Here is a 15,770-nt window from a genome sequence, read left to right on the forward strand (position 1 = left end):
AATCGTAGATATCACTGAAGAAATTAGAAACTTATGTTTGTTTCTTTGTTTATTATACTTCTCTTTTGTTTTCATTGTGTCATCACACTTCTGTGATAAAAGCAGACTTAAAAATAACAAAAAGTGAAATAAAAATAAAAAAAGTTTTGTTTTTCTTTTTTATCTTATATTTGAAATCTTTGCAGAAACAGAAAAAAGGCAAAAAAAAATCGTGTGAAAATAACCGAATTGTATGAAAATGAAAAAGAGATTGATTTTTTTTTCTGCTTTTATCGTATTATTCTTATACTTTGTTTGAAAAACAGTTATTTATTGTACTTTAAAGAAATGAAGAATATATAAGTAAGTATGAAATCAAAAATGCAAAATAAGTGAAAAAACCAAAATGTTGAAGAGATTTAAAAAGATATAGAAAAAAGAGAACAAAATAATAAAAAATTTCATTTCTCTTCGATTCGAAGAGGCGATAGTGTTATTTAATGGTGGAAAATTGAATAAAAACTCAAATAAAAACGAAAACAAGCACATTAAAATAAAGTCAATATGAATTTTTTTTAACCAAAATATACAACTATTATAGTGAAAATAATGTTATTGTTGAAATTTAAATAAAATGTGGTAACAATATTGTAACAGTGATTTTCCTTTTGTTTTGAATTGCAAATACATACACGAAAAGAAATGGTAAAAAAAATTGAATAAAAAATATTTTTATTTTCGGAATTCAATCAATATAGAAATTCAAATTTAAAATATTCCGATTCAAATTATAATTAAACACATAGTTTAAAACAGAAGAATATTGAATTTCATATATGAAAACAAAACAATTAAATTTTTTATGTGTAAGGTTATTGCCTTCTATGTTGAATCTGTGGCAACACTACAATAAATCATAATGAAAAAATTAGATATACGTATGAAAACATTTTTATTTATAAGTGTTTTTACTCTTATTTTCATATTTAATGGCAACAATTATGAAAATTGTAATACAAGGAAATTTTTCATAACAGCAACGATTATTAGTGATAACGGAAACGTAAACAATGATGAAAATGATGGTAAGTTTTATTTTTATAATATTTATAATATTTAATTGTAAAAAATGTGCTAAATGCCTATTTTTGAACATTATGTTAAGTTTTTATTAAGTTACGATTAAAATTAAAACTTCAACACCTTATGGAAAATTGAAAAACTGTTATTAAAATAAAAATTGTAGAATTTCTAAAAGGCAACTTATTCCCGCAAACAATTATAAAGAAGCGGAAACAGTCTCCATTAAACACAACGAGAGCTCTGGATCCATTTTCAAGTAAATAAAGCTCTACAAACTGAGCCAGGAATTACATATTTGGGGATGTAATACACCATAAGAATAGTCTTCTATATTTGTCTCAGTATGTGGCCGAAAGATTTCCTTCTTAATAAATCTGTTGGACACAATTTTTCAAAATAGATAGACAAACTATATAGAGCTTTGAGAATATATAAGACCTACACTTTGGCATTAAATGTATTATTTGCATATTGTTCCATAATATCCAGCTTGTTTAAATTAAAAAAATTACCCTCTTATTATGTTACCTTTAAAATTTTATACCGAGTAAAGGTGGACAATGGAAATATGAAAACTTTTATCACATGATATATAAAGGCCGGCCTGTGAAAAATAGCATTGTTTTCCAATTTTTTAAATATTTTTTGTTATTTTTGTTACCAGTATCGTATCAAAAATCAATTGTGAATTTTCTAAATAAATATTTTAAAGCACTGTTTGTATTTATTTATCTTTTTGCAGATAATTTAATTTTTATTACAATTTTAAATAGATAATATTATCCTTTGGGAGAATTATTTTTGCGCCCCCAAACATTATAAATACACTAATAAAACAATGTAATAAAAAATCTATACTCTATATACACCAAATAAGTATTCAAAAACCATTAATAACCATTATCTATTATAGCTTTATGATTTAATTTAAAATATTTTAATATGAGAATGTAAGCGTGCAACGGCTTTACGCCAAAATATTTCACATATCAATGACTACATTTAAATAACTCATAATAGAACCCATTATAATTTCACGAGGAAGTAAATTATATTTTAGTATTAATAAAAAAATAAAATAGAGAAATTATTTCCTATTACAATTTCGTTAACATGATTATAGATTAAAGAATACTATAAAATATTTAAACTGTTATAAAATATTATTGATATAATATAAAAATGGTCATGTTGAAAATTGTACAAACTCAAAAGCAGAATATTGCAGAATTAAAAAAATATTATGAAAATTAATTCTCTTTAATCCTAATTAAATTTTATAACGAAATTTTATTTTAAAATACTCTTTACATTACACGTTATTATGTAGTACAATACACACTCAATTATGTAATACACATATATTAATAATTATGTAGCATATTTTTAATAACCGTAATGTAAGTAGATATAGTATTTAGGATATTATTTTTAACAGAATATAATATATTATAGGTATAAGTTGTATGTTTATTATTCCATTATAATTAAATATTTAAAAAATATTAAATATAATACGAATATTATTAGTGGAATCTACGGGGTACCTTTTTCTACATAATTTTGATTTTAGTCTCTTCTTTCTTTTCTTCTTTTTTATTTACAAGTCTTGTAAATTCAGAATTTTCTGTCGATTCTTCCAAATAATACCTCCGAGATATGTTGAAATAGAAATAGCTTTAGCTGGTTCTATCTTAACTTCTTTACTTAGGTTTTTCGCTTAAGTTATTAAAGAGGTGAGATAGTTAAACTCCATCACTTAATCGATACTCTTATTGCTCACAGTATGTTTGATTCTAAGGAAATATTTGGATATCGTCATTGATTGTGTTTTACTAGTTGACATAATCATGTTGAACACAGAGGCATCTTTTTAAAACGAGTACGCGTGTCGTTGCGGATCATCTTTGTTGTCTGATGCCTGTACTGCGTCATCGGCATAGCAGATCACTTTCAGTTTGAGATCACTAATTTTATAGCCACATCCCGCTACATTCATAGTGTTTATAATATGATGCATAACAATGTTAAATAATATTGGACTAATAATAACTACAGCCGCTATATTTGAATTAATTTAATGTGATGTGGTTGAATATTTTTCAACCGCTTGTCTCAGAATAAATATTGCAGCAGTTAGGGACCTCTTAATTCTAAAGTCCTGTCGTTTTTATACTAGACCTGTATGTGCAATTTTATAAGGAACTATTTTTGTAAATAATTTCTGCATGCTCTATAAAATGATTCTCCTATAGTTTTGCAGTATACTTTTGTCACCTTTTTAAATATAGGGATAGAGATACTGCTCTTTCATCAAGTTGTTCTCCGTTATTGTTATTTAGTTGTTATATTGAAGCCGGATGTTTTCTTTTTACCAGATTGGCCAATCTTGCGATCATTCTGCCAAGTCTTATGCAGGTTCTTTGTATCCCTTCCAGCGACTTCAGCTGATGTAATTATGTTACTGAAGTTGGCATACGTCTATTTAGGATTGTACTTATTTTTCAGTTGAAACGGAATACGTAATACATGCGTTTTAATAAAATTTTAGTAAATGCTAGTGGTAAATCAAGCGTACTATATGAACACTATGGCATTTACAGGAACTTCATTAAAAATCAAATAGTGTGTATATTCCTTGTTAAGCCAGTTAGTTATATGCAGACTGAAATGTAAGGATAACATTTTTGTATGTACAATATTGAAATATTGAACGGCATAAAATTTTTGTATTAATTTTTGATATTAACGTATGTACGTACATACATACATATATAATCAATGATTTATGTACCTACACTAAATTTAAATATTTGCAATTTAGCACTTTTTTTTTAAATTATGTATTTTTTTTTTTTCAACTATGTTTTTACATAATTATTTATTTTTATTTATCCCTGTTTTATATGCTAATTTGAACATCGAATTAATTGAGTGGAAAAAATAAATGTTTATCTTTTTTAATATGAAATTTTATAGTTTTTTGTTACTTTTCTTTTTTTTTTTTGAATAAGCTTTTAAAATATAGTAATTACTCAATAAAAAACAAAAAAAAACAAAATAATAACTTGTTTTAATATCCTAATATTTTTTGATATACCGATAACTATAATTAATTATAATTTATATTTGTAAAGTCAAACAACAAATAAATTAACTTTTCATCGATAATTTAGTGTGCATAAGAACAAAAAATATTAGATTTTGTCATTAAAAAATGTGACTTTATAAAAATTGAACAAAATCGATTAGTATTTGACAAAGGTCATTATCAAAATTATTTAAATTTTACCCACTAGAGTTTAATCCCAAATTTAAAGGTCTTTAATAAGATTATTGTTATTTAGCTTCTCTATTGCATAAAATTGTTGTACTTCATCCTTTTTTAATCACAGATATCATCCAAAATATTCTAAAAAATTAAAAAAAAAGAACAAATTATAATAAATTACGTTTTTCTATAGGCAAAATATACATACATATATGAAATTATTGTCTTTTATTGAAATTTGAACTTAATAAAAATTTTTCCTTGTATTGTTTTTAATTTTGCCTTTTATTGGACTGAACAGTTAACAAGACGTGTGTTAACCTATTTAAATATATACCTTACTGTCGCATCTTATACTGTTACTGTTCATAATAAAATTCATCTTTGAATTGAATGCAATTAAATGTTCTGATAAATAATCTGGTCCAGTTGTAACTATAGAATATACACGGATTTATTTTTAAAATTTTTCAAGTACCGTAGTTCGATATATGCATGATACATACCTACATATTGCTATATTTAATTTATTTTTATAAGATATTTAGTAAAAAGTGTCACATAACCAATTAATTGAAAATTGTGCAATGCACCCACAATCGTTTTTAACCATTGAATTATTAGTTTTTTTTTTTCATACTCGAATAATCACATGTGCCAATACCTATGATATATGTGCATGTTTATATGCATTTCCTTTGCTTTCTTTATTTAATCGTTTAAAATAATAAGTGGTTTTTTAACATTATTTTACATTTATAGTAATAAAATTCAAAAATTTATGTTTCACTACCCCATTCGGATATTTCTTTGTCTTAATCACGAGTGTTATTTTTTTATTAATGGAATGTGTTGATCTCCAACTGTTTTTATTTCCTCTTCGGTTTTTATATAAAAAATTTAATTCTTCTATGTATCATTGTAGATTGTACATTGTCGCATATGCACCGCTAATCATGAAGCGAATCTGTTGTGACTTTAAACCATTTATTACTTCTAACGCACTGTTTCAAAATCCATCCATCTGATAAATTCGAGTAGTACTTTGGAATTCAGGTTGGGTTCAATAATGTCTCACAACTCCGTTTTTGCTTAAACGTAACTGTCTAGACTTCTTTCTTCTGTAAATCAATATCACCATAAGTATCTTCAGTTCCCTCGTAAAATTTGCAAATGCCAACGCTTTCCAATTTCCTCAGACTACCTCTATGTAATCCAAATTGCCCTGAAACATATTCGATTTTTTAGTTTGTTTTTTAATTGATTACCATGAGAATGTAAAATCATTTTAAATGTCATAAGATAACGAAATTTAAAAAAACAAAAAAATAAGGATATTACATTAATATAAAAAAAAACAAATGAAAATCCTGTACAAAATATTTTGATTGGAAATTTGATTTATGTATATACATACATATTATTTATGTACGTACATTATACACAACAAATGCACTTCTGCATGTATTTTGTTCCTCATATTTATGCAAATACGGAACCATTTATAGTTTGTACTGCATATATGGTACTTCATCTACCCACGTATATGCTTACAATATAAAAAAGTAATTCACTTACATATAAAAAACATCTAAATGAAAAGCAAATTCATGCATTCATTGGGAGGGTTTTCAATATCCGAAGGGTTCAAAGAGATCGAAAAATTACAGTACAATGTAATATAAAGATTTTATTTTTTTTTTGGTTCCTTATACATATATTTGTTTTACATCAACATCAAAAACCAACGCTTTTACTCTATTTATATGACCAATTGGAATTTTTAAAAAGACAAATAAACAAAAATTTAAAATAACAAATAAACTTTTTAGTTTCGTTTATATGCCCCAATATATTTTAATTAAAAACAAAAAAAAACTATTTTGAGATTATAGAGATAGGTACTGGAAACAAATCTAATACGAACAGCACATAACCGATCGTATTGTTAGTGTTAAATCAGATTATGTAAATCTTCTTTTAAATTGTATAAAAGCTAGAAAATCTTTAAGTTAATGTACTTACCTACCTATAAAGACATTAATTTCGCTCATAATGGATCATTTTCAATAATCCGATAATTTAGTTCAAAACTTGAATTAAAATATTAAATTTCAACAAATCCATTAATCAGTTCCTTAACAAAAGTTTTGTTTCCGAGCCTTGATGCTTCCGAACTTACTCATTGTTTTTTAAACAGAATTCAAATATCAAGATGAATTTAAACTCGGCCTATAGTAAAAACCCGTCACTTCCAAAACACAGTATAAAAAGTTTTAATATAATTTAGTTTTGAAAGTCTTCTCCTTCCTGAAACCTGATATACGTATCACGAAAGACAAAAGTTAATAAAACCTTCACATCACCAAAATATATCCAATACGAATTACCATCAAAAATTGTTGAGTCGAACTTTGAATACAGGAGTCGAGACTGGCAGACGGAAATTTTTCCGCTGAAAACTCGACATGCAAAATTTGGTGCTATTATATGACCTCTCTTATTATAAAACGACGTGCTAGGTAACATTAAAAATATCAAAAAACAAAGCGGTGTTAAAAATTTTTTTACATTGAATTGAATTTCATTGATGTTATTGGCGGCAATTGCAAATATTACAGTTATTCATTTGTATTTTGTTTTATAAAATATAAAAAATATGTTATATACAAATATTTATTTACATACTTACATACATTCATATTCAATTACACTTTGTGTGAAATAAAAAAGTGGTAGATTTTGTTTCTTGCTCCTCAATTTTAAAATTCACTTGTTTATTTAAAGCTTTGCTTCACATTGTACCTATTTTTCATATTATCTAACGATTAATTTCGTCTGCACAATATAATAAAAAACACTAAAAAAGATAAAATGGGTAATGAAAGTTTTTATTCTAAAAGAATATGAAATATAAATATGAAATTGAAATATAGAATTAATTGAAATAATGTTGCCAAACTTTATTTGAAAAGCACGAAAGAAGTTTTAACAAAAAAGCTTTTCGTCTAAAAATATTTAAATTTTAAAAGGAAAAACTATTGATTTATCCGATAGTGGTAAATGCGATAGTAGATAGTGATATTCATTCATTTGTTTGAAGAACATTCATTCGATAGTAAACCTTTTAAAAAATTATTGAAGCAGACGCGCATACGCACAATACAAATTTCACAGGTTATATAAAGAGCATAAAGAACGAAGGGATCAAAATTGCCTCCATAATGACTCTTTTAAAAACTTTACTAACAAAGAATGTTTTCACTTTTTAACTCAGAGGAGATTCAGATTTGTCAAAAAAAGAAATTAATTTTGAATGAAAAAATTTATTGTGCACCATTTATTTTCCATCATTTATTTGATGTATATCGTAGAGAGCTCCATATTATTATTATAAACTCAAACCAATTATTACAAATTAGTCTTGTTTTATAAAAAGAGTTGTGAATCTTTTAAAATAAATATCACTATCATCACGTATCAGTCAGACTATGTGACACTGTAAGCTCTATTACCCTAAACATTATTTCTTCAGCATTCAATAATTGCTCTATTAACAGTATTTATTACAATTATGCTGTCAACATTATCCATTACAATGTTACTCACTTTCGATTTTATTAAAAGGCTTTATATGCATGGGATTGAAAAACTAAATACATAATATGTCCCTATTTACAGAACAGTTATAAAATTAATACTTACAATATCTACATTATGTTGTATTTGCATATAAAAAAGGAATGAATTTTGAAATTTATTTGAAATTATTGTTAAATCAAATGTTACAAAAATATCAATAAAAAAATTTAAATATTATTTTAGATAAACATTTTATACAATGTAAATATTTAAAAAAAAAGTAGCGTTTGCAAATCAGATAAAGAACAAATACAACGCGAATGTAAACATATTATGTATGTGTAATTTATAAGAAACTTTTTGTATTTTATATGTGCGAATGATCAAATGTGTACTGTTATATTTGACAATTTGCAAAAACATTTTAAAAAATAATACAATAAAATGAAAAACAAAATTGCAAATTCTGATTTTGCAAACTACGACGCAATAGATTTTTACAATAGGCTTCCCCTCTTTACTCATTTAGTTGTATAGCAAAGTTTTTAAATATGTCATATGGATTTTAATGTAAATTTACCTTAATTTATTAGAAAATTTTTAAAGAATATGCCCTTTTTCTTAACACCAAAAATTAAATGTAAGAAAAATAATAGATATGTATTTAAAATGCTTAACGAGAAAAATTCTACTGCCTACAGCCAAAAGATGCCACATTTATCTGTCAAATAAATTTTTACTTACATTAAGCATTTTCGTCCAATGTTTGTTTTTAACTTCAGAGAGCGTTAAGCGCTCCAAGCTAAAAACTTTATTTCTTTTTACTATCAGAGAATTTTTCACACTTTACATACTGGAGAACAATTTTTTAGAATTTGCTTATTATTTTGGAAGTTCAAATTTCAAAAATAATTAAATGTCAGAATAAGCTCCACCATGTTTGTTTTTAAAATCTGATCATATAAGAATATTTTTTTATCTGATCAGAGCGATCTCTGACAACTCTGAATCTGATCAGATGATGGACAAAAACTTCCATTACAAAACTTAAGGTGAATCCATGGTTCGTCGTTCAGCCGCAAGCTGATTTATATTATGTGAAAATTTGAAATTTTGAAATTCTCTTTATATTAAGTATATTTTTTTTTTCTCTCTCTCAAAAATTTAACTTCTTCAACTTTAGTGCGGAGGTTTTTTCTAATCGTCACAAATATGAATTTTCACGGAATTTATAAAATTAAAAAGAATATTTATTTAAATCATTCTTGCCTGTAAAATTTTCCATTCAAATAATTAATATGGTACCTTAACAAGATTCTGAACGGTTCATTTAAAGATAGTATTATATCGACTTTTAAAATTTCGATAGTTTCGTTGTTTGACAGTTATACATAGTATCGATATTGCCATCGATATTTCTCCCTCTCTAAATTAAACTTCAACCAAAAAAGTTATTATAGTGAAAATAGCTTAACTTTTCGTGTTTCTAATTGGAAAACTTAAATTTTTAATTTAAAATACTTTTGAAATTCTTTTCAGAACCCAAATACATCGAAGGAGAATATGAAAAATCATCTGAAAAATATGATGAATTTTTAGAGGATATTAGAGGTGATGGCAATTTTTTTGTAAATAGCCCAATACCAGACAAAGGTAAGTAAGCATGCACATACTTATACACAAAATAAAATATTTTGTAGAACTACTTACATACGCACATACATATTTAAATTTATATTATTTCATTCAACTAAAATTTTATTTTTTAGATTTACCAAAATTTGGTGAACCATTACAAAATGTAACTATACCAATTGGTCGTGATGCAATTTTACAATGTATAGTCGATAATTTACAGACATATAAGGTAAATAATTTTTCAATATAATTCACTTAAAATCTGTATAATTATTTATATTAGCCAATATTTAAACAAAAATCTATTCTTTCCGAATCAATATTTATAATCTAATCAATAAAATATTGAAATATATAGAAATTCAATACAAATTATATGTAATTTTGCGAAAATATTTCAATTTTACAAAAATTAAAACTACGGTAAATTCCTGCCCAAAAACACATTTCAAATTCATTTCTATGAATTCTATGCAAATGCAAACTTTGGAAATTTCAATATACAGAACACAAATTATAACCTCAAAAAAAAAAAAACAAGAATAAAGTGAATAAAATAAACATTTTGAACTAATTTTTTTTTTGGAAATTTCACAGTTTATATTTCGTAATTTTGTACTTTTGCATAATTTGAAAATAAGCCTACTAACTATTGATTGACATGTGAAGGACCGTATATAACTATACATACATACATATTTTGTTAGAAAAGCCACAATAAAACTGATTTTATTCAACAAAAAAAAAAGAAAAACAGAAATACCAAATGAATAAAACAAATTCCTAAAGAGCGAAAAATACGTTGAAACCGGATTAAGCATGTTAACTAACCATTAAGGATTCTAGCTTTTTATTTTTCAATTTGAAATAGGAAAATCAAAAAACTAGACGTGCTATAAATAACTAAATTAATTCGTTTCTTTTTACAATTTTTTCCGTTTTGAAATTAACATTTCGCACTTCAAGTTGCAGGAGGTAATTATTTTTGATATAAAAATGTACAAGGTGTACAAACTAAATTCTGCGTAAATATGTCGAACAATTTCAATCTAAATCCTACGGATAATTATTAATATTTTCAAATTTTAAAGAATAGGTGGAAAATTTTTGAGATCTGCGATTTTTGTTAAAATAAAATACAGAGCTTTACAAAAATGATTAATAAATGGCTAGTAAAACTATACACATTGACTAAATTTAATGTAGCATGTATCCGTTTTTCAAATGAAGAATCAAATTTTTTAATATTCTCTATATAGTATTATGGTTTTTGTAAAATCTAGGCTATCAGAATTTTAAAAATTAGCCTTAAAATTTAATTTAATATCCAATAAAGTTAACATAAAGGATTACTTTTCTACTAAACAAACTTTTTAGTTTTGTAAATTTTTCTAAAAAAAAATCTATATAAATAAAGTTAAATAAAGTGAGCGCAGATAACTAAAGTATCAAACTTTAATATATTTTTTCTTTTATTTTTTGTATTTCCTCGTAAATTTAGATTGCGTGGTTGCGAGTCGATACACAAACAATTTTAACAATTCAAACTCACGTAATTACAAAAAATCATCGAATGAGCATAACCCATAGTGAAAAACGTGCTTGGATATTAAAAATTCGTGATGTTAAAGAATCAGATAAAGGATGGTACATGTGTCAAATAAATACTGATCCAATGAAAAATCAAGTTGGGTATTTAGATGTTGTAGGTAAGTTAATTTTTAATAGAATTGTAGTGGATATTATTGCTTAATCGTCATGTCATGAGTAGTACATTGATATTATTTCATCTTCCTCTCAGAGGATAATTTTTTGTTAAATTTTTATCCGATGAATATTTTGAATAAATATTTTTTGATATAAAGCAATTATACAGTCTGCCATGCAAAATTTTTAAAAGTCCTGTATTAGTAGCATTTATATCTGACTTTTAAATACATTCATGTAGATATAGAATCCATTTGCAAGAAGGTTTAACTAAAGAAGACGTAATAGATCTCGTACTTAGTCTTAGATCCCTTCATTATTAGTGTTAAATACTTTAGCACCCAATATAAGCAGAATTATGCAAGGAACCTTATTTTTATTCCTATTTTGTTTTTGAAAGGACGTGGCAAAAATAATGATAGCGTACTGAGAAATTTTGTTTTTTAAAAGTGAGAATTTCTTATTCAATTTTTAGTATGTAAAATTTTTCCTAAAACCAACGAAGAATTGCAATGTATGTAATTACTTAATTATAGATTTATTATAAGTTTTATCATTAAAGTCCTGTCCTTTATTGTTTGTAAGTTCATAGGTCGGCATCGTTTGAACCCAATTATAAAAAAATAAAAAATAAACAAATTTTTTAACCTTTTAGACAAATGACCTAATTTACAATGAAAAAAGATTCTTCAATTACTTAGTTTTTATATAACAATTACTATAATAGACTTGTTAGAATCTTCAGAAGACTTTTAAATTTTTGCTTTTTTTTAATACAAAATTGGGCACACAAACAATTCCTTTGATAAGAAAAACTATTTAAAATTTTGTTCTCATCCCCAATCGCTCACCTTACTATAATTAACTGCCTAGTATTGCCTACTTTTATACTAATAACCTAAATTTACAGACATATACACCATGTATAACTGCATATACATATAAGAAATAAATATTATAATTTCCTTTGGATGGTATTCCCATTTTACTCCTTTATTTTACTCAATTCACATAATACCTGAACAATAACAATGAGCAGAAAAGTTTATATATTATTTTTACCAGTCCTTTTAATTTTCTTCTTTCCGCAAGAACATTTTCAAACATTATAATTGTATATAAGCCAGTTTAAATACATTCATATAAATGAGTGTTTGTATGTATGAATGGCATCATGAAGAAAATTATATTGTATTTCCCTAAGAATATGCTTCTTTTCTTGTATTATGAAAGTAGAAATAAAATAATTGCAAAATTAAAATCATGTTTTGGGAACCATATCATATTATTGTCGTTAGTGACCTTTTAATAATAAAGTTTTTTAGATAGTTTTATTCCCCCATATCTACTTTTATATTTACTTCATCTTATGAATATGAAATTCTATATATGAATTGAAAAATTTTTAATAAAAGCACTTCAAAGATTTTAAAAATTTAATATAAAATTCATATAGAAATAAAATTAAGTTCTAATTATCAAAGTGAAATTTTGTTTTAAGCTCTATTGGGGATCTCTGAACGTGTAAATTCAAAATTGGTTAGAATATTTTATAAACATATTATAATATTTTCTAAATATCTACATAATTTTAGTACATATTGGAATCTTCGATGACTGGTATGAAAAACTATATGAGCCAGAAATCAAATTCGTTATTGAACAGTATGAATCGGCAGCTGATTTTGAAAATATACTTGAATTAATTCGGTAACAAGTGTGGTGTCTATTCAGATGTGATTCAAATGCGAGATCAATTCATGATGATATTATATAAGGAACTGTCGTTCAGAATTCTTTTATAGACTCTTAGAAAATTATCCTTTATTTTTGTTTGTGAAGCACATAATTAAAAATCTGCAAATACATTGTTATTGAATTATTTGTATTGTTCTTACCATTACCATTTTTTAAATTTATTATTTCTATTTTTATTAAATAACTAACCTATTGAATGCATTCTATATCCATAGGTTTAAATCAGCGTTACACAAGAAAATAGAACTAAAAATAGGCATATTTTATTTTCCCTCATCATATACGACTATCAAACTTTTAAAAAATATAAAGAGGAAAACTTTTAAGCATAATTAAGGGCATATTCTCTTTTGTCCTTTTTTAAAACGGTTCACTTAAAAAATTAAATGAAATACCCGGATCACGTAAACACAATAATTAATAGAATTTTCCTTTCTTTCAATATATTCTAAGTACGTTCATGTTTTATAGGAATTATTGTCCTCACTTTTTATGGCAGTGTCTTTATTTATAACTAAAAATAGTTTTAATAATTCTAATTAGAAAGAAAAATCTAAATAAATAAAAAGTAGAGCAATGAACGAAGACTTTTGAACCGTACGTATTTATTAAATTCAAATTAATTTATCTATATATATGTAAATAAAATTTAATTTAAATTCTATTGTTTTAAGGAGAATTTTAATAACGTGATTCAAATCGTGAAGGTATTAAAAGAATGTATTAGGTGATGGGTAAATGAAATGATTGAGTAATATTAAGATGATAAAGAAATTGAGGAGTTACTTTTGCAAAGCTCTCTCAAATTAGATGTGTGATGCTAAAATCGAAGTGAAAACAAGGACTCAGACGGTTGAAGAAATATTAAAGCAATAATCACAAAAGCAAATGAACGGCAATATTCGTACTCGACCTAGATATTTGTTCTGAAAGTAAACATGGTGAGGTGAGGTAAACTAAAGCTTCATATAACATTTTTTTTTAGGGCATGCACGTTTTCTGCTTATCTGAACAAGAATCAAGATTACAGAATTGAAGGACTATCGTTGAAAAAAAAAAGACACGGTATTCCATACTTTGTTTGAGAGCAGCATTTCCTAAGCGAAACTGAAATATTTGGGGACACTCTCAAAATATTGTTAGAGTAAAGTTATAGTGAACAAGGGCAAATTGAATATCATAGCAAAATGTGTAAATAGAAATACTGATTCGCGGGAGAAGGAGACTTAAAACCTCAAATGATCTAGAAAAAATAGTAGCAGTAAATTCAAGATAAGAACATAAATTAAAACGAGAGAACGGGCTCGACCTAAAAATTTTTAAATACAACACAGAAATTTTGAATACAAAAAAGCGAGTGCATTATGTATTATGCCAATTTAAATTATTTATAGCCTTATAAAAATATTTTTTTAAGTAGGTTTTTGTAAGAGCCCATTTTTTTCACGTCTATTTAAATATTTCCATAAATCTCTTCTGTAAGTCATCCTAAAAAAATGTTTGTATATCATGTATCCATAATTGTATACCATTGATATCAGAAAATTTCAAAGCAAAGTTTTGTTTTCCAAATTAAAACACTACAATCCTTACAAGCTTACAAATCACCCTATATTTAAGTTGACCTATATCAATTTTAAGTAAGTGCGCACGGTTTTTTCAAATACGGTCAGGCAACTAAAGATAATAAAGTAAAATCTAAATTCAATATAAATGTAAACGGAATTTATGAATATATATATTTTTTTACGAATGCTTTAGTTTAAACAAACATATTAAATATTTAAAATAAAAACAAAAAAAAGCGCAAAACAAAAACACTATCTAATTTTGCAATTAATTTTCATAACTTACTGTTCAGTTATTAGTTCCGACATTTTAATTTCCTTTAACCTGTTAATTTGATAAAATATATATTTTTCAAAAGATTTTAATTTAATTAAAATTATTATATAATTACAATTAATGATCTACAATATTAAAATAATTTAGTATGTCTAGTATAATAATGAAACTGTGTCAACATTGATTATCAATATAATATTATAGAGCACGAATTAAATTAATAGATTTGATGAAATTATTCAATGAATTAATTTTAATAGAACTATTTATTTATTTGTTACATAATTAGCTTTTCTATATCAAAACTATAAATAAAATTATATTTCAAATCATTTACTTAAAAAATTCATCATGAAATGAATAAAAAAATTCATGCATATAATTAAAAATCGTAATAATTATGAAATGAAAATAAATTTTTCGGGGATTTTATTCATTAATATTGTTATTTAAAGAGAGAAATTTTAATCATCGAATTAAATAGTTAACCATCTTACATATTTATCATGTTTTTAGTAATATAACTTATCCTTTACTGTAAGGTTTAGATAATAAATGATACGAAATCACCAGATTTTGTCAAATTTTGAAAATCGTCGTCACATAAAATATTCAAAAAAGCTGTTATAAAAAATCTAATTGGGAGGAATTTTAGTAAGCTTTAGTTCGAGTTAAATATAATTTAAAAATCTCTTAACGCAATGGTGTCATTCCGTAGAATGATTCCAGCAACGCGCAGTGTTCATAAAAAATGTTCATAAAAAATCACTCACTAATTATAAAGATACAAGTAATATGGAGCCATTTATTTTTTTCGCAACTAAAAAAATTTATTAACACTTTGCTAATTAAGTTTACGCTATTGCATAAAGATTAATATTGAACTTCAAGCATTAAATGTTAAAAG

The 15,770-nt window shown here is 25.0% G+C and overlaps 1 protein-coding gene across 1 annotated transcript in view; it reads left to right on the forward strand.

The window, feature by feature from the left end:
- The first annotated feature begins 223 nt into the window (after window positions 1-223).
- Window positions 224-15,770, forward strand: part of LOC129615779 (neurotrimin-like) — a 31,879-nt gene continuing 16,332 nt past the window's right edge. The window contains exons 1-4 of the mRNA XM_055531148.1: window positions 224-1,064; window positions 9,455-9,568; window positions 9,685-9,782; window positions 11,055-11,262. Coding sequence (XP_055387123.1) covers window positions 899-1,064; window positions 9,455-9,568; window positions 9,685-9,782; window positions 11,055-11,262 — 586 coding nt within the window. The 5' untranslated portion in view covers window positions 224-898. The remainder of the gene's footprint in view (window positions 1,065-9,454; window positions 9,569-9,684; window positions 9,783-11,054; window positions 11,263-15,770) is intronic.

The sequence above is a fragment of the Condylostylus longicornis genome, unplaced genomic scaffold, assembly GCF_029603195.1.
Source record: "Condylostylus longicornis isolate FDR11 unplaced genomic scaffold, ASM2960319v2 ptg000005l, whole genome shotgun sequence".
NCBI lineage: Eukaryota > Metazoa > Arthropoda > Insecta > Diptera > Dolichopodidae > Condylostylus > Condylostylus longicornis.